Genomic DNA, 20868 nt, shown 5'->3' with positions numbered 1-20868 from the left:
CGGCCTGGTGTCTAATAGTGAAAGAGGTCCTATGCTCTTTCTTTTCACCTCTGTTTGCTGAAATGCAGATTTTCTTGTCTCCTGTCTTCCCTCTCTCACTGCCTGAGGACCCTGTTTACAACTTATGTGTAAACTGAGGTAAACACACATTCCTTTCTTTCAGACCTGCTTAACCAGTTCTGCCTAATTGGGACTATGTGGGTTTGAACATGTGCCACCAACATCATTTGGGTGAATTCATAACTTTACAGATAATGTTGCTACACACATTCCACCATGATATTATTGACCAGCAAGTTTTTAGTTTTCAAATGATACCTTGCAAGATATATTTGCAGAGAGATTATTACAATAGTGTGTAGGATGTGAATACAGGGGTGCATTGCATCACATGGATATGTTATTCCTGAAAGAGACAGAAAGAAAAATGAGAGAAGAGGGAAAAGGAGTGGAAATTGTGGGCCAGATTCTGTCCCAAACTATGTTGAGTAGCACAATGCTCTGCAACTAACCCCACTGGAATCAATAGGGCTACTCACTGAGGATGGGTTCTACATATTGAAAGCAACAGCAGCAGAATCTGGACTCAGCAAGTAGTCACTGATACAAAGGCTGGCCTTCAGTTTCATGGTAAAGGAAGGTTGATTCTAGATTCTGCTTTACATTTATAGTCGGGAATACACCAGTATATATATTCTTTAACTCTGTCCATTAACATGCCTACAACTAACACATATTTACTCTGTGTGTGTATATTTTATATATAGATAGAATTAATTATACACTGACAGTAAATGTGCGGTAGTCGTAGGCATGTTAACAGACAGCGTTAAAGAATGATATGGTGAATTACCATCTGGCAATGCTCATGATGTTAGCAGGGCCAGAAAGGGCAATGACACAAATTGGGCCTGATTCAGCAAGGTATTAAACTTGTGCATAATTACAGGCATAGAGAGTTGTCCCACAGAAGTTAGTGGGACTGCTTGCATGCTTAAAATTAGGCACAGGCTTAACTACCTTACTGAATCAGGGTCATTAGTCCTACAGCATCTGGCTCTAATGTGTTTAATTTCATTGCACGCAGACACAACACACCATACACCTCTCCTGCCCTCTGAGCACCAGAAGGTTGATCATAGATCAAAGTGAAAAGCTCAACCTGTGGAATTAGAGGTGTAACGACTGAAAGTTTCTAAGGGAGAGTACAAGAGTTAGGTGAAAAAAAAGAAAGAAAGGGGCCTCTTCCCTATTGTATTCACGTTTTACTGATCTCATCATAGTAGGCTTAAACAAGTGAAAATGGTGGATTCTCTGTAACTTTAAGTTTTTAAATAATGATTTGAGGACTTCAGTAACTCAGCCAGAAGTTATGGGTCTATTACAGCAGTGGGTGGGTGATGTTCTGTGGCCTGCAATGTTCAGGAGGTCAAACTAGATGATCATGATGGTCTCTTCTGCCCTTAAAGTCTATGAAGCAGGGTTTTCTTTCAAGATCTGAACTCCTCCGATCTCTGTGTGCTCATCGCTAATTGCAGGTTGGAGTTTTTCAGCCCAAGGAGTAATACTTGAGAGATGGTCTTCACCAGACCTCAAAGACAAAGAAATAAGCAAAGATAAATGAAGTCTCTGTTTCCCTCCTTCTTTGTCCAGCTCTCTGTGAAAGTGTCACAAGAAATTCAGTGTTTTTGTTGCTTTGGAGTTTTTTTGTGCTGTGAAAGAAAGGTTGCACTAGGGAGACTGGATGGTTCAGGGGTTTAATATTGTGGGCCTTTCCCCTCCAGATTAAAGATAGAAATATAGCTCAACAGTGACTTAAAGTCACTATCATCAACAGCTGTTCTATAGTCTATGTGAAATGAGCTGCTAGTCTCAGTCCTGTTCCTAGTGAACAGGTGTCCCTATCAAAATAAACCTTTACAACTGGCACTGATCAGTGTGGTTTTGTTGGTAGCCTCAGAGAAGCCAAAGATTAAATAAGTGAGATAGAAATGCTCTCTTACCCAGAGAGGTAGTTTCTGAAGGTCAGGGCTGAGCCATACTGGTGGGGAAGCTTCCAATACTCATGCCTGTGCTGTATGCACAAATTACCTCTGTCAATCCTACACATTTAACCGGCACTAATTTAACTAATCTAAATCCTCAGATGTGCTAGAGCTGACTTGCCATCACTGAAGGTGGAAGGCAAAGGGGATTATAAGCCACCTTTCTGCTTCCAGCACCAGTTCTGGGATTGGCTGAGGGCCAACCCGTCCCCTAGCACAAGTGAGAGCAGCCCAGCTGCTCTAATTCACACAAGCCTGCGGTGACCCCATTACATTAGTGAGGATTGTCAGAGCACAGTGTGCGCTGGCTCCATGCTCCCCAGGCTCCAAAATGCCTCCTCTTGCCCCTGGATTTGTTTTGGGGGACTTTTCATGATCTTTAAAGGACATGGGTTCTGGGCCTAAGAGCGGAAGCATGTTCTCACAGTTAACATGGGCTCTGACACATTTGCCATTTGACTTTGGACAAGTCATTTAACCTCTGCATCTCAGTTTCCCTATCTACAAATATATGCACAGTACTACTTAGCTACCCCCAAGGGATGTTGGGAGGCTTAATACATTTATGTCTGTGAAGGGTTTGGGAATCCTTGAATGAAAGGTACTAGAGAAATGCCAAATACTCTTCTAATACTCAGGCAAGTCGCTCTCTGATTTCAGTGGGACTTTGGTTACATAAAGACTGGATGCTCACCCCCGTACTATGTGACCCATTACAAATTGACATTTACTGCTTTGCAGTCTTTACATTTACCAAAGTTCATAGTATTTGCAGTATTCTACCAACCTGACTAAAATGTCCCAGATTTAGGACAAAAGAAACAGCACAAACCTAAACCTCTGGCCTGATTCTCTTCTCACTCACACTAGCGTGAAGCAGGAATAACTTCAGTGAAATCAATCGAGCTACCTCAGTGTAAAATACTTGCAAGGAAAAGGACAATAAATTCCCGTTTCTTACAATAGGTCCAATTAGCAGGCCTAGAAGCAGTATATAGTCTCTTACTACCCAACGTACCCTTACAATCTTCAGAACCCAAAGTTAATAATGAATTCTTGGGAATGAAAAGCTGGGTCAGAGTATGTCTCTTCTTTACCGTGACTTCTAGCATTATTGGACTTGCACTATATTAAGCTTCCATTTATAAATATTCTATGTAGGATTAAAAGATTAATTGATGTTATTAAGTAGTGAACTGTTAAGAATCCAACAGCTCAATAGCTTACATATAACCATCTATGACACATACTATTCATGTCTGTAACATGCTTATAACAACATCTATTAATCCTTTATAAATGAACCTGAATATAAAGTGTGACCACATTATTCTTAGGTATCAAGTTCTTAGAAACATCCTGCCTTTTCTCTTAAGAGACACACATTTAGAACATACATTATAATTCTGCTACTTCAATTTCATATGTTTAACTGCTCTGTCAAATATTTGTACCCTGCTTGACAGAATTTATTGCTTGCCCTTGTAACTAACTAGCGTATTGATCCTTTCTTAAACTTCTTCCTTCACAGCCATTTGGGTTCCTACACCAAGTGAAACTGTTCCTCTGGCTGCTAGTTCAGATTAACAAATGACATAGATGTTTAACAGTGTCAGTGCCACCCGCCCTTACTTTCAGATAAGGATATCTGAGGTCAGTGGGGCTGACATGCTTTTGTAGCAGAGTTTTAATTGTTTCTTCGAAAGGTTTTGGCCATCTGTATCTGTGTGATATACCAACATCAAGTCAGACACTTGATTTCCGCACTACTAGATCCTCAAACAAGATAGAGTTTCTGTTTATTGCATCTAAACCCAGTTTAAGCACTGCTGTGTTCCCACCATTTTTCTCATGTACACAGAGAACATCCAGTTGACACTCCTCCCTCTTCTTGGCTGCCCTTGACTTACTTACAATCCAATACGTACACATTCTCCATTTCAACAGGAATCTGTGATCAGAATGGATTTTGGTGATATTGGGTCAGATTTCTTTCTGCCTTTCACCAGTCCCCAACGTAGTATTAAAAGCAGCTGACTACCACTACGGAAGAGCCACTGTTGACTTAGGCAACTGAATCAATATCCACTGATGTCAGCGGAAAGACTCCCATTGACTTAAATGGGCTTTGGATCAGGGCCCTATCCATTACTCCAAAAGGACTGTGTGTTTTCCACAGAGGTGTTACTGCTGCCTCCACAGTGAACTCTGTATCATTTCCCAGAGTTAAACTGTTGCCTTTGCCAAACTTTTAATCTTCATAAACACAAATGTATAAATCTAAAAAAACAGGAACTAAAATATTGCAAAAATCTGGAAGTCAAAGCCTTGGCAGAGTTGCTATTGTGGCTCTCTTGCAGGATGATGTAGTAGGTGGAGGGGGAGTGAGGATGAAGAGAAAAAGTGAGACACAGAAGGATTTTGTATTATTCAGTGGACAAACAAACTGATAGAATCCTGAACTTTCCTGAATGTTTTTCCTAAACCTGGCCTACCATTCCACGGGCCAGAATGCAAGGGAGCATTAAAGAGACAGTACTCTCAAGCCATGAGGGAAGGTGGGCATGCCCTGTGTCATCACATGCTTTGGTTTTGGTTTTTGTTTTGTTTATTTTAATTTATGTGTTCAGGTTCAGGTGAATTCTAATAATATAACATTAAATCCTACAAAAATGCCAGAAAAGTTATAAGAAAAAATAGTCCAAAACATTTTATTTTCTTAAATGAAGCAAAGCTTCTATTATGTATTTTAAAAAAACACGTATGTATTCTCTGTAGTTAATTAATGTTTTAGGAAAGCAACCTAGACTCATAAGAACTCTATAAATGTTTAAATAAGGGTTCTTTTACACAGAGTAAATATTACCTTTATTGTTTTTACTACAGAGACTAATGTTGGAAGTGTTCTGATCTTACCAGGGAATCTATTGACTTTGTGAGTTAATAGACAATACAATATTAAGTACACATTTACAGTTTGTCAGGAAGAGGACACCCACTGATCAGAAACACTGTGTAAAGAAGAGCTTTTGATGAACTGTGATCATATGCCTCCTCCGTTTTTCCCCAACTGAAGCAATGTGTCATGGTTCCCGCAGAGACCCAAACCCACTCCCATTAAAGTAAATAAAGGGTGGAATTTTTAAAAGGGCCCAAGGCCCAGATTTTTTAAAAAAGTATTTAGGCACCTAATCCCAATTGATTGCAATGGAAGTTAGGTGCCTGAATACCTTGCAAAATCAGGGCCTAATTGACTTAAGAGCACAAGTCCCATTGACTATCAGTCAATGAGGAACTTTAGAAAATCCCCATTGAAAATTCCACTTGATTTCAGTCGGACCAGGAATAAGTCCAGGGCTCATTTGTTAGTTAATTTTTTTTTATTAAATCTTCTACTTAGAATTCTAGGTAGCAGAAAAAGCCAAAAGTAGAATAAAACTCTGGTTCACACTTTACACTAAAGGTACATTTATTAGTAGTTTATTATGGGTTAATAAATAATTAATAGACATTAGAAACATGTTGCAGGAGCAGGTAATGCTTGTAACCATCTATAATGCATACACAAGCAGGTGGTGTTATAGATGGTTATAAGCAACTTATTGACCTGTTGGACTGTATAACCATATATAACAATTGATTAACCATTTATTAAAACTTTATGTATTAATCCTTCATAAACTATTTATAAAATGAATACTTAATATAAAGTGTGACCAAGTTTATTTTTAAAATTTAGCAAGCCCATGAACTAAAACATAGAAACACAAATTGCTGATATTCAACTTATATGGATTCTACAGAGTTGTTAGCACTGTATACACATTTCAAGAGCCCCTCATTCCAAACAGTGTTACTCTGTGCCCTGAAAGATCTGAACATAAAATCAGACCCTGTAACCAGACCTGGTAGTTAAGGTCACCGCAGTACTCAGGCTGAAATTGACTGCACAAAGGCAAGGGTTATGATCATAGCCAGTCAAAAAAGCCAGCTTGGTGAAAGCTTTGAACAGGCCCACAAATCAAGCACTGATAGCACTGAAACTGTTATTTGTGACATGTAGCAAAAAAGGTTCTGATCTATTCCCTCACATCCATACTCTATTAGACCATAGTTCAAATCAAAGGAATTCAGCTGTGAAAAAATTCTACAGCATCACACATTTGAAGCATGTTATTGGTTAATATATGGCAATTACAGAAGAGCATTATACTCTGCTTAATTTAACATTCACTACCTGCTTTTACAACTACTCTGCAAAATAAAAGTTTGGGGGGTTGGTTTTCTTGTGGGTTCTAGAGTGTGTGTCTCTCTGTCTCTCACCGACCCCACATTCCCACTACACTAGACATGGGCCAAATTCTAAAAGGGCAAAGTTCCATATGGATAACCACCACAAAACGTCCACAGTCATCTAAAGTAACCAAACCTCTTGTAGTTACAGTTTAGAGCAGGGGTCTCAAACACACGGCCCACGGAGTTATTTGCTGCGGCCCACCAAGCTCCCCGTACCCGCTGCCCCCCCTTAGCTTAGCGCTTTCCAGGAGGGATGGGGGAGGAGCGGGGAGCTGCATGCTCAGGGGAGGATGCAGAGAAGAGGCGGGGCAGGGGTGGGGATTTGGGGAAGGGGTTGGAACAGGGGCAGGGAGGGGGTGGAGTTGGGGTGGGGACTTTGGGGAAGGAGTGGGAAGAGGCGGGGCAGGGGCAGGGCCTCACGGAAGGGGTGGAGTGAGGGTGTGGCCAGGGGGTGGGATGTCACTGATGCGGCCCTTAGGCCAATGTACTAGTCCTCATGTGGCCCTCCTGGTGATTTGAGTTTGAGATCCCTGGTTTAGAGGTAAAATCTTTGGAGCACCCAGGGAGATTTCCAGTACTTCACGCTTCTGATTGGGCTAGAAATACTGTCCAACAACCTCTCTAGATAGTATTTTAGCACATTCATTTCTGATCCTGGTTGGAATTACAAAGTAAAGATGTCCACAAAAAAAGAAAGGGAAAATGTTTCTGACCCTTTAGAACCTTAAAAGTTTGTTTCAGATCCAGTATGAGTTTTGAGAGAAAGTTTGTAACAATTTAATGCATTTTTTTATACTGAAAGCTCTTCCCTGTTTCTTACCCATAAATCTCAAGTGCTAATGGCCAGACTTAAACTCCAAGTCTCAGCACCTCAAACAGTGGGAAGTTTGGATCTGGACTTTACATCTTGGGCCGTTTCTAAGCTTTGATCCTGCAATGAGCAGACCCGTTCAGTAGCATGGAGACCCAATCACTTCAGTGGGGTACCATGTGTACACAGGGGTCTTCCTGTGCAGGATCAGGGGCCTAGTTTGATATAATAGAAAAGTATTCAGGAGTTCAGGCACTATTTTACATGTACCTACTATTATAACTTGGTTATCTGATATTCTGATTCAGGATTTTCTTATTCTAATCAATGGAATTTGAAACAAAATGGAGACTATGTTAGCTTTAAGAGGAATTGCTTGTTTGTTAACACAACTGCTGCTCTGCTAATCTGCTATTAATGGAAAGGAATAAGCAAACCGACAATGAAATGAAAGAATGATTCTAATTTTTCTTAGAAATTCTACAGTTTGGAAAAGCAAGACCCATTTTGTGCTTCTGTTAGCAAAATAAGCTGCATATCACTCATTAATTTCTAGAAGAATTTGTGGATTTCTGAGAAGCATCCCTCTTTTGACAGGGCATATTTCTGGTCCCTCAGATACATGGCATAGCCAACTGGATACATTATGCTGATTACAACTTTGACCCTATCCTGATCACGGCTATGTTTTGCCAGCTTTAAATGAATGTATTTTTGTTTCAGTTTTTAGTAAATAGGATATTCAGCAAGGATAGTTTGCAATTTGATGTTCTCAAAACAAAATTAGCCTTGGGGGGGGAAAAGGCACAAATAATGAGCTTTACTTTAGTGTCAGTGCATTGTCCAGATTTTTTCCCCCTGGAATCTAGTGTACAACAGGAGCTCGGGCTGGCGCAAAGTTAAGAGGATTTCAGTTCTGATGAGAATGAATTTGATTACATTGACAATACAGGAAAGAAGAAAACATCTTTACTGTTGATCTACTTGCACACTCTGTCCTTTCAATTCAGTCAGTGGTAACGTATTACTCAAAATAAACACTGCATGCAAAGTGTGTAATGGGAAAGATCATAATGGACAATAGGGAATGTGAAGAGGTGAGAAAATGAGCCCTTTGGAATGCTACCAAGGGTTAAAACAGTTTGGAGAAACATTAGAGAGAGAAAGTGTGCACTGCAGAGAATGTGAGAAAGATTCTCACACCTGAGCCATTCTTTTTAGGTGACAAATCTCAGGAACTGTCCCAGACTGAGGTATCAACGGAAGTGGTTTTGGAACAAATTGATAAATTCAACAGTAATAAGTCACGAGGACCAGATGGTATTCACCCAAGAGTTCTGAAGGAACTCAAATATGACACTGCAGGACTACTGGGGTATGTAACCTATCATTTAAATCAGCTTTTGTACCGGATGACTGGAGGGTAACTAATGTAACACCTATTTTTCAAAACGGCTCCAGAGGCAGTCCTCTCAATTTCAGGCCAGTAAGCCTAACTTTAGTACCAGGCAAACTGATTGAAACTATACTAAAGAACAGAATTATCAGACACATAGATGAACATGATGTGTTGGGGAAGAGTCAACATGGCTTTTGTAAAGGGAAATCACACCTCACCAATCTATTAGAATTCTTTGAGGGTGTCAACAAGCATGTGGATTAGGGCAGTGGTTCTCAACCAGGGGTACCCCTACCCCTGGGGGGTACGCAGAGGTCTTCCAGGGGGTATCAACTCACCTAGATATTTGCCTAGTTTTACAACAGGCTACATAAAAAGCACTAGCGAAGTCAGTACAAACTGAAATTTCATACAATGACTTGTTTATACTGCTCTATGTACTGTACACTGAAATGTAAGTACAATATTTATATTCCAATTCATTTATTTTATAATTATATGGTAAAAATGAGAAAGCAAGCAATTTTTCAGTTCCAGTGTGCTGTGACCCTTTTGTATTTTTAGGTCTGATTTTGCATGCAAGTGGTTTTAAGTGAGGTGAGACCTGGGGTACTCAAGACAAATCCAACTCCGGAAAGGGGTACAGGAGTCTGGAAAGGGTGAGAGCCACTGGACTAGTAGATATAGTGTACTTGGACTTTCAGAAAGCCTTTAACAAGATTCCATACCAAAGGCTCTTAAACAAAGTAAGCTGTCATGGGATAAGAGAAAAGGTCCTCTCATGGATCAGTAACTGGTTAAAAGATAGGAAACAAAGGGTAGGAATAGAGAGTCAGTTTTCACAGGGGAGAGAGGTAAATAGCAGGGTCTTCCAAGGATCTCTACTGGGACCAGTGCTGTTCAACTTATTCATAAACAATCTGGAAAAAGGGGTAAAGAGTGAGGAGGCAACGTTTGCAGATTATACAAAATTTCTCAAGATAGTTAAATTCAAAGCTGACTGCAAAGAGTTACAAAGGGAGTTCACTAAACTGGGTGACTGGGTAACAAACTGGCAGATGAAATTCAATGTTGATAACTGCAGAGTAATGCACAATGGAAAACGTAATCCCAACTATACATACAAAATGATGAGGTCTAAATTAGCTATTACAACTCAAGAAAGAGATGTTAGCATCATCGTGGCTAATTTTCTGAAAACACCTGCTCAGTGTGCAGCGGCAGCCAAAAAAGCTAACAATGTTAGGAACCATTAGGAAAGGATAGATAATAAACTGGAAAATATCATAATGCCACTATTTAAATCCATGGTACACCCACACCTTGACTCTCATCCACTATGACAAGGGGTGTGAGTGTGGGTGGCAAAGGCCAAGAAAAAGGGAGAGTGGCTGGAATTTTCTTATACTCTAGCAATCTTTGGTTACCAAAATGGCCTGTTGGTGCTGTGTGCCGCTGGTGCAATTTAGAGCAGCCCTCAGGCTTCTCAGTAGTGTACTGAAATAAAGTGTCAGCTGTCAGGGAGCAATGCCAAGCACCAAATGGCTGGTCTTGAGGATCTGGCCTCATATATACACTCTGAGGTGCAAAGGACACTTTCTTTTGTCAAAGAAAAGTCAAAATGAGCGTTTTTCAAAAGTAGACCTTGGAAAACAGCTTAGAAACTTTGGAGGAGATATTCAAAATTACAAATAGGAGTTAGACACTCAGTCAAACACCTAACTGCCTTTTGTCTTTAGCGAAGGAGTCAGTACCACAATTCCATTATGTATACTGTAAGGGAAAATCCTCCTGGCCTCATTGAAGTTGAAGAGAGTCTTGCTATTGGCTTCAATGGGGCCAGGATTTCACCCTTTACATTTTCTTAACAAGTAAAAAAAAATTCACCCTGGCCCAATTCATTTCCTCTGGCACTGTATTGTTATGTTTGTTTAAGCAGAATGCTCATTAGTTTTGTTCCTTCTCTTTTTTTAAGGCTATGTTATTAAACTCTTTTCAGTTAGGGGAAAAGTCTAACTTTTTGGATAAGCTGTAACTGTAGCTAGTAGCCTAGAGGGAGAAAAGCCCCCTTGTGAACCTTGCAAATACTGTATATTAACTCTTGTAAAGTAGACAAATGAAAGAGGGAACACATGTTCTATATTATAGGCTTACATTTTGATGGTAGGCTGTTGCAGTTTCCTCTTGGATTTGTTTCACCTCCGCTTCATTGGCTTCTCGAATTTTCTGAACTTTTGCCATTGAATCTGAGTCCCCATTGCTCAATTCATGGAGTTTTCCTTCTAGTTGGAGTATGAGAACTTCTGACCACGCAAGCCTCTGTCTCATCTGTTTGGATTCCTATCATTGTTTTAGAAGAAGAATGAATTGGATTCTCTCAGGGGAGAGGTCACAAAAATTAGACTTAAAAAACCGTAAGAGCATTTCTTTACAGTGAAAAAGAAATCATTTGTGTCCTTAAAAGATATAAGATATTGAAAATAAGCCAGTAAATGAATTTTGATAATACTGCTAGTTAATTGCCAAGTACTTTTAAGGGAGTAACTTATAACAAACTTATTTTCCCTGATTCCATGATGAATTGTTAAAAAAGCCAGTGTAGAAAAATGCATGTTTCCTTGGACTTTTCTGTTTCACTTGTGCCAATTTCAGAGAACAGAAAAAAAACCCTAAACTTTTCAACCACAACCTATTTCGCAGTTCCCACAGAGGAAATACATACATATAAGTCACTTTATCTTTTTTATACAGACACATCTTACCTTTTAAGTAAGTAGCTGTAAAAGTTAATGATACACTTTAACCACTACTAATGAAAAGCACAATCACTAACATCTAATTAAAATGCTTATTTCTTACTATATCCACATCTTCTGCCTCCTGTCCTAGAGTCATTACATTCAGAAGAAGTGATGGCTGCCGCAACACACATGCCAGTCTGCATTAGTCTTATTAACTTGATGCTTTGGGAAAATAATGGAGGAATGATATCACATATCACACCATCAGCTTAATCTGCACTGTTCGTAGTGCTGCAAATTATAGCACAGCTCACAGTCTCATTTCCACAGTCCATTTTGTTAATAAGTGAGAAAAAAAAAGCACCAAAGAGGAAGTCTGGGGTCTAAGCCACCAAAAAAAAAAAATAGAATAGGTCGGGTTTCTGAAATAACTTGTGGATGTCATTTTTTACAATATCATTTTTGTTTGTGCAATGACAAAGTGGTAATACTCTAAGAATTAACACCCTTTAATATCAAGCTTCTGTTATTACTGTTTTATTTGAAAACACACCCTAAGCAACACTTCTTAGCCCAAGATGCAGCAGAATTTAGATTCTATTCTACGGAAAAAGGTTTTATCCTTTATTACTGTACATATCAGACACAACTGACATGAATATTACATTCAGTATGGTTGGGTTGAAGGAATACTGCTCTATCATCCTCAAAGAGATGAAACTGAATTGTAGGTCATAACTTATGCTTCAAATGGAATCACACTCCAGAGCGATGAGAAGTACTAGCAGAGTCTCAAAGAGCTTAAGTTCTCTGCATGCACAGTGTCAGCAGCTAATCCCAGTGGTATGGAAAATGGTGGGTTTGAGGCCAGTGTTAAAAAGAGGGCAAATATTGGTTCGAAGTCCATGACTGATGAGATTCACAAAGTTCTTGTAATGCACATGTGTTGCTGGATGGTTAGATCAAACAGTTCTGTTTTCGATGTATTCATCTCATCAAGAGCTGCTTTACAAGAAAAAAGCAGGAGCAAGGAATGGGAGGACAAACTAGCAAATCTAGAAGTGACCTCAGCTAATACTTCAGATGGACCTGAACTGTGACATTTGAATCTGCATCCAAAAACCTCCCCCAAAGTTCAGATGTAAGGTTTTGGGCTCTTCCATTATAAAGATAGAGTCCATCTGGGAAATTTGGATTCAGATCTGACCCCTATCATCCCCCTCTCACACACACACATGTATGCATTCAGTATGGGGTGTTTGGATTCAGAGTTTTAGTTCAGGTCCATCTCTTATTCATCCAGAAATAATCAGACTCAAGAGAGAAGTTTAGCAAAATCAAGAACGATTTTCCTTTTAAAGCCTGAGGCAATGCTCTTACTTTTTTAAGTTTCTTCCCCACCCAATCCTTCCCCCTACATGTTAATTCACCTCGTTGCATGCTTGCAAATGAGATGAAAAGAAAAATCATCATTCAATAGTCACAGCATCAACTCACCAGGGGAAATAACAAAGGCACGGGAACTAGGGAAGGAAATGTTTACATAAGCAGTGGAACAGCCAAGAAAACTAACTAATCAGAAGGCAGAGAAAACAAGAAAACCCAAAAACACTTGGTTCAGCCAACTACAAACTGGCCAAGACTGTCAACCTGCAGCAGGTGCCAAGGGCTCCTCTGGCAACCAGCCAGCTAGGCAAAAGAGAGTTGCTTTTTTGTTCCTTTCCATTCTTTAAGGGGTTCTACCACACTGTATACAGAAAGGCTACCACTCTTAGCTAAGGTGAGACCTGTTGCTCCTTAAATTCTAAATTTCCCTCCATTGGGCAACAATGCCCAAGGCCAGTGCATCTAATCCCCACTGTCAGCCACTGTTCAATCCCCAGGGCAATAGTTTTCTGTGATACCCTTCTAACACTGGGTATGTGTGGCTTATGCTTGTTCCTCAAATACATCTGCTGGCTTGTCTAAATCAACCATGGTTTGTACGCCTGGATCAAAGCAGATCTCCAAATGGTCCCCAGGGCTGAAAAGTTATTGCGGCTGACAGACAACTGGACAATTCCACCCTTTCATTTACATTTTAAAATCTCACTCAGTGATCCGCCCTCCTCCCACCACCACTCTGAATACTTCCTTGGGTCCAAATTGCACCTTCAGAATACGAGAAGGCAAAAATCTAGCCATTCATGGAGAAACACCTATCCTACTACAAACAGAATAACTCAGGGAGAACACCATGGAGGATGTTTATCTCCAGTCTTTTTTTGGGGGGGGGGCGGTGTTTGCATGATTAGAATAGATGGTACACAGGAGAACCAGGGCTCAGCCAGTGTCATGCACCTGAATGCCATGCTCCCTGTGGAAAGATGGAATGCGCTAACCATGCTAACTGGGCCATCATCTTAATGCTCAAAGAAGCACAAGAGCTGTATTTTGGCCAGTTCCTGCTCAGATGTCCAAGGCTTGGTGAGATAAGGCTTTTCTGAATCCACTTCCCCCACAATGCACCTGCACCGGGGGAGCCCATCATGCATGAGGGAGAGCAATGACGTTTTATCTAACCGCTCATTACGGTGGCAGCATTAAGACCCACTTGAATTTCTACCTTTCAGAAATTAGACCCCCTCCTTCACTCTGCAGCGATGCTAAAACGAATATTCCCCTGCTCAGTACAGTACTCATGCCAATGTAGTGGGAGTCAATGCAATAGCAGACAAGCTGCATTACATAACAATTGAAGACTCTTGTATAAATAATACAGGAGAAGAGAAAATATAGTAACAGTGTGTAAATTGGTGGAGCCTTTGCTTGGATGCACACTAGAGGGTACTGGTATTTAGAACAGAGTACAGTACAGCAATACAATCTTGGCAATATATGAAAGAGAAAGGGTGGTGCTGTTTCCAGCTGGTTTCCAAGAGGAGTACAAGCTGTTGCTCTTGTGCCTGCTTTTTGGTTCTATAGATCATCCACATCAACTATATATCTATTGAATAAATTCTGGTGTTAAGCACGTTGTTGCACGGAGCTTATCATTGCCAGGCTTACAATAAGACCACAGAATGTGCCATTGTGGAACAATTCCATGGTCCATTAAGTCCTTTCACCTGAGAGGTAGGGAATCTCTGCTCAACCCCCTTCTCCTCAGCAGGCAGATGAGGGAGTTGAACCAAGCTCTCCAACATCCAATTGTGTGCTCTAACCCAGGGGTTCTCAGACTTATTTGATGCTACCCCTGTTCCTTGCATCTGTAGTAGCTCATGCCCAGGGTTACCATATTTCAGGTTCCCAAAAAGAGGACAGTAGCAGAAGTGTGGGGGGAGGGAGGGCGGGGAGATATAGGGAGGGCAGAAGACAGCTGGAGGGGGGTATAGTTAGGGGTGCTGGAGGGATGTGTGTGTACTTGAGGGGGTACCCTGTGTATGGGGGGGTACTCACTGGAGTGAGGGGGCAGCATTGCTCCCTATCACAGTGGCAGGTTGGCTGGTGCAAGCCCAAGATGCAGCACCATTCATCAGTCAGTACCTCCCTATGGGACCCCCCCGCCAGGGCTAGGAGCCGAGGCCTGGGTGGGGGGCAGGGATCTGACAGCTGCGGGTGCCAGGGAATGGACCAATCACCTACAGATACACAGAGGGACAAATCGGGGCTCTTTCTGAGCTTCAACAACTGCTCTGCAAAAATCCAAGACATTGCCTGGTATTTGAAAGATCTGCCTGCACAGAAGTCGGAGAATCAAGAAAGAGGCTATTGTGACATTGCACCCCATATTTTTCATAGACATATTATTGATATGATTATGGCATAATTATGATGCATTTTGTACAAGATGGGTCGTGTAAGGTTTCATTGGAAAAGTTATGATTTGCTGAATCTGATTATCCTATTTGTATGCATGTAACATTTTTGTATCTGAAGTTATGAATATTGACTATGTATCTGTATTTCACATGTAATGACACCCACTAGGCAAGATGCTTCCAGTTTAAATAGCTGGTTGCAAAGGGCCCATTCAGGGTAATGGGCCATTAGGGAAAACAATAGGCCTTATGAGAAGCTTATCCCATACCTAGCGAGCTATCCTGAGAATGCTCCTGACAGCCTATGGATAATGGCTGCTATGACTCTGCAAGGCCATGTGACCAGCCCACATGACTCTGGACTCCATTTTGGGTACCTGTATTTTTCCACAAACTGGGCTGGGAACTGTTTTTGGAACAAAGGGTTCCCACCATATGCCAAAGCTAGATCAGGCAGGGAGTGACACCATCTGTTATTCTGCACTCCCCCACAACTCAACACCTGAGAGACGCTCCAAAAGAAAAAGACTTGGAACAGGGGAGATGATCCCAAGCTGCAAAGCTTAAGAATCTGAAATCCTGCTTGTATCATCAGCCAGGGGGAGAATTTACTAACTCATATCCCATCTTTCTAGTATCGTAGGCTTAGTTTGCGGTGTTGTTTATTTAGAAGGTAATCTGCTTTGATCCGTTTGCTATCACTTACAATCACTTAAAGTCTATCTTTTCATAGTTAATAAACTTGTTTTATATTTTATCCTAAACCAGCGTGCCTTTAAATGAAGTGTTTCAGGAAAAATCTCAGCTTGGTTACTACAAGTGTGCATATTCCTCTCTACCTTGAGGGAGGGGCAGACATATTGTGTTTACGCTGTGCAGATCCTTGTGTAGTTCAAGATGATATAATTTTGGCTTTCTATTCCAGAGGGAGGTGCATGCCTGGGGAGCTGGGAAACTGGTTGGGGTCTGCTGTTTGCACTCAGGTAGCCCAGTTTGGGTGCATGGCGGCACCTGCGGTCGTGTTGGGTGATAACAGGGCCTGGGTGAGGCTGGCTGTGTCCCCAACACAGGTGGGTGTCTTAGAGAAGCACAGCAGTTCCTACAGCTCCCAGACTGCACCCCAAGGGGGACAACCCATCACCGCTATGTCTGGGAAAACCCAGACATCTGGTAACCCCCCTCTGGGTGCCTGGCCAGCAGCTGCCAGTCTCCAGTCGCCCAGCTTTGAAGGCAGAGCACGAGCGGCAGCTGCTGGCCAGAGGGCCCAGCTTTGTAGGCAGTGCTGCCACCAGCAGCAGTGCAGAAGTAAGGGTGGCCCGGTATGAAGGCAGAGCGGAGAGTGACCGCTCCTGGCTGGGCGCCCAGCTCTGACTGTGGGCAGTAAGTTTCCCCCCGTCCAAAGCTTCTCACACATACTCAGAATACATTCCATGCCCCACCCCACGGGGGCACAACTCCCAGTTTGAGAGCCTGTGCTCTAACCAATGGGTGAAAGGTTATAAGGGAGGCCACCTCTTGCTTACAAGAAACATCTTAAGCACCTAAGCCACATAACTCCAGGAGAGGATTTCCAGCTATGTGAAGCAGAGATAGGCTGCTCCTTGTAGCCCAGACTTAGTCACCAAACTCTGGGCAAGGGGCAGGGTTTAGGACAAACCCTCTTGTCAGCATCTCCCATTGACTAGCCTAGACAGCTTCCTGCCCAGCTTGCAGACTCATGCTATGAGACTAAAAATAGCAGGGTAGATATTTGAGCTTGGGCTGTCATTCAGACTCTGAGACGCAGCCCCATAGTGTAAGTCTGAGTCAGCTGACCCACACTCTGAGATTCAGTGTTGGTAGGGGTTTGCAGTGTAGATGTACTCTGAGGCACCTCTCCCCCCAAAATGCATTATATAGGAGCCTAGGCACCTAACACAGGGTTTATAGATCCCATTGTTCCAGGGATTTTCTAGGTGCCTTTAAGTTCCTTTGTCACTCTCAGACTAAGGTCACACAGACAGTCTGTGGTGGAAGAGAGAAATTAACTCAGCTCTCCAGAGTCCTAGGCTGGCACCTTAACCACTGGGCAATGCTGCCTCTCTTTTGTCTGCGCTCAGAGGGATTCCAATCAAACACCTCTCCCAATTGTCATGGGGTTCTCACAACACATATTTTGCTGGCCTCAAAGTGTGACCACCAACTCTTGCTGGTGGCCGCTCTGACAATTTTTCCTAAAATACTTTATTTGTTTTTCCTAAAGTTAATTAATATGCACATATACATGTCCAAATCCTTATAATTTATTTATGTCTGTTTTTTTGTTTGTTTGGTTTTTTGCAGACTCAATAATAAAAATAATGTACAGTTGTCTCTATTCTTTACTGGACCTAAACAGAATAGAAACAAATAATGTGCTTTGCATGTTCTTGTCTTCTTTTGTAATTGTTTCTTTTGCTTTTTGGTTGCTTTTTTTTTAATATAAAGACTTGCTAGTTACTAAATCTGCGTCTGTGAAAAGTGATATTTGAATGTTTTTTAATACCACTTTTCACAGTAGCAGACTTGCTAGCTAGCTGGGAGGCTGCGAAAAGTGATATTAACAAACATACAAATATCACTTTTCACAACAGACTTATTCAGTCCTGGCAAGCCAGGTTAAAAATTGAGCCCTGGATGGGGAGGTAGGTAGGGAAGCAGTGGGAGCCAGCTGCAATGGGGTGGGTGGATGAGGGGCCAGGAGAGGCAGTGAGGTCCACAGGCGATGGGGTGTTAGTGAGCCTGGGGCCAGAGCTCAGGGACTGGACCTCTGCAGCCGCGTAGCTGAAGCCCGGGGCCAGAGGACACAGTGGGGACAAGGAGCAATGGGGGGTGGTAAGCCTGGGGATGGCACCCGCTGCCGCATGACTGGGGCTCGGGGCCAGAGCCCATGGTCCTGCGTCCAGACTCTGAAACCCTGCAGCCACCACCTGCCACCCCAAGGCTGAAGCCAGAAGCCTGAGCCCCACTGCCCTCAGGAAGGTGGGGAACTCACAACAGCTGCCTGCTTCTCTAGTGTTTGTGGCTCCAAAGGGGGGCAGAGCCCCACCCCTGGGGAGGGGCCATTGCTTTACGCTCCCCCCGTGTTCACCATCCAGGAGGCTGTGGCCACATGAAAAGCCCCTGGTGGCCGCATTTGAGAAGCACTGGTCTAGATCAGCAAGGTAGTTGCTGCGTTACATAAAGGACTTCTTACTGCTGCTCCTTGTCTGAGCAAAGGAGTATTTCCAACACATAACACACATGAATCAGTGTCTTATCTCCATGGGTGGGGAAGATGTTGGTTGCCCCCTTGATGCCTACAAGCCAGAGAAAGCTATGGGGCTTCCCTTTTATTGTTTAGTTAGTATAACAAACAATCCGGAAAGAGAAAATTCATACTTCCGTTTCAAAAAATAAAAATAGCAAACCCAGACACCCGCAGCCAGGAGAGGCATACTAATGAATCACCTAGGTATCTCTCACCAAATCAGTTCCCTGCCATTCCAGAGGCCCCAGGAATTGGTGCTTCTTGGTCCCTTCTGTTCTCTGCCTGTGACACACAATAGTTTAGTCTTCTGAAAGCTGTACTACTATAGTCTAATCCATTTTACTGATCTTAATACAGGGGTAACTGGGTGGGGTTTAGTGGCTTGGGATACACAGGAGATCAGACTGGATAATCTGGTGGTCCCTTCTAGCCTTAAACTTTATGACTGCTTACCCCAATAAGATCCACATTTTTTGCTCAGAATGTGTGACATGAATTGCTTTTTGCAGCTGCTGGCATTTTATGGGCCTCACCTCAACCTCCTTTTGGCATCAGCTAATCAGCCCCATTTGGCTAATCTATGCTTTGTTTAAAAAAAAACAAAAAACACACACACAACACTCCTAAAGGTATGTCTTCACTACCCTCCGGATCGGCGGGCAGCGATTGATCCAGCGGGGAATCGATTTATCGCATCTACTCTAGATGCGATAAATCGACCCCCCAAGCGCTCTCCCGTCGACTCCTGTACTCCAGCACTGCGAGAGGCACAGGCAGAGTCGACAGGGGAGCGGCAGCAGTCGACTCACCGCAGTGAAGACACCACGGTGAATAGATCTAAGTACGTCGACTTCAGCTACGTTATTCATGTAGCTGAAGTTGCGTAACTTAGATCGATTCTCGCCTCCCCCCCCCCACCCCGTGTAGACCAGGGCTAAGAGATGTCACTTATCTTCTCCACTTCTCTAGCCATTCCCACCTACTGCCTGTCTCAGCTGACATTTCACAGTAACCATGCTGTGGTTTAAATCAGCGTGCTGGAGTACAGGGAGGAAAGTCAATACATTAGAATGGAGATTTCAATCCTCTGCTTCCTCACAGCAACTCACACTTCAGCACAACAGGAAGTGATTTGCCTACCTTCACACAGAGGATTTGATTCCCCTTTCACTTGGTGTAATCATGTAAGCCTGGCAACAGGAGAGCAAAACACGACCACAATCAAATTCTCCAATCACTTAAACCAGGAGCAGCATTTTATGCCCACCTTTGCTCTCTTAGAAATGACCACACAAGGTGTGAGGTAGTGAAGAATCAGGGCCAGGAAAACTGAGACAGAGCCAGGAATATGATCCGGGTTTCTGACTCTAACCAAAGACCATCCTTCCTGGCCAAAGCAAGAAGATGAAAAGAAAATATATACATAGAGATGATATGGACATCAGCGTAGTTAAGCTACTGTGATAGACAAGGAAGAAGGCACTAAAGAGCACAAACACTACTTGCTAGGGCTTTCAGTAATGCAGAGATCCAGCTGACTCACATGGCAGGGTTGGTGGGAAAATCCTGAAGCTGGCTCTATATGCAAACAAGCTTTTGGGCAGTGGTGAACTTCCATCATCTTTGGAATTATGGAGACCTGGCCCTATAAACATTCACAGACACCAGCTTCCCAAGCGTGCTCGAGTAAAGAGCAGCCCATGTTAATCCATTGCTGGAGGAAGGACAATTCTGCAGGCACTTTAGCAGTCTGATTAGGAGATGCTGAATAGGCTTCAAAAGCACCATTTAGGAGCAGGGTTATTAGCCTCACCTGTAAACAATTTTCTTTTTGATGCTCCAGCTGGTGTTTGAGTTGCAGTATCTGGTCCTGTAATTTCAGTCGCTGGGAAAATTCCTCTTCATACCTAAAGTAGTCCAGGATAAAGAGAAAGATCTGTTGCTGTTGTTCTTTCACAAGGTATCAGTCCAAATCAAAGTGGTTATGAAACACGAACTATTAGCACATCCACTGGGGAGACTGCGGTGGGGGATGATCCACAGGAGGATGAAGAGCCAGACACATTCCTCTGCCTCCCCTGTTCAGAGGTTACAGACAGCTGGTGTGATCCGTGGGGCTGACTATGGCTTGCACAGCCTTAACGGGTCCTGTTACAAAGGCCACATGGGACATTGCTAGGGGATGCAATCACCAAGACAAGTTTGTACCCTAGCCCTGCCCCCTCTGGCCTGCCTCCACCGAGACCACCACCTGCCCTGGGGGAAGCAAAAGACTATTCTGGAGAGGCATGAAGGCCAGCACTGCACCTGACATGCAGGCCCTTTGTGCCGAAGTTATTCACTGAGGGTAGAGATTATGCCTGTCCTACTTGCCTTTTTGCCAGCCTGGCTAATACAAAGGAGCCCTAGTGCAACTACAGTGGTATCCTGGCTCTGTTGAAATCAACAGGATCCTTTTCACGGTCTTTCGTGAGGTCAGGGCTTTTCCCAATGCGTCTGGCCTAAAGT

The 20868-nt window shown here is 42.7% G+C and overlaps 1 protein-coding gene across 9 annotated transcripts in view; it reads right to left on the bottom strand.

Annotated features, from left to right (window-relative positions):
- The window catches only part of LMNTD1 (lamin tail domain containing 1), a 295666-nt gene that overhangs the window by 204251 nt on the left and 70547 nt on the right, over positions 1 to 20868 (bottom strand). For all 9 annotated transcript variants that reach the window (XM_074937313.1, XM_074937330.1, XM_074937350.1 and 6 more), the window contains 2 exons: positions 20174 to 20267; positions 10706 to 10891 (listed from right to left, as the gene is read on the bottom strand). In XM_074937313.1, coding sequence (XP_074793414.1) covers positions 10706 to 10891; positions 20174 to 20267 — 280 coding nt within the window. The remainder of the gene's footprint in view (positions 1 to 10705; positions 10892 to 20173; positions 20268 to 20868) is intronic.

This window comes from Natator depressus, chromosome 1 (assembly GCF_965152275.1).
Source record: "Natator depressus isolate rNatDep1 chromosome 1, rNatDep2.hap1, whole genome shotgun sequence".
Classification (NCBI taxonomy): Eukaryota; Metazoa; Chordata; order Testudines; family Cheloniidae; genus Natator; species Natator depressus.
Note: the sequence above shows the minus strand (reverse complement) of the source record. Positions and strands in the feature narration are given on the sequence as shown.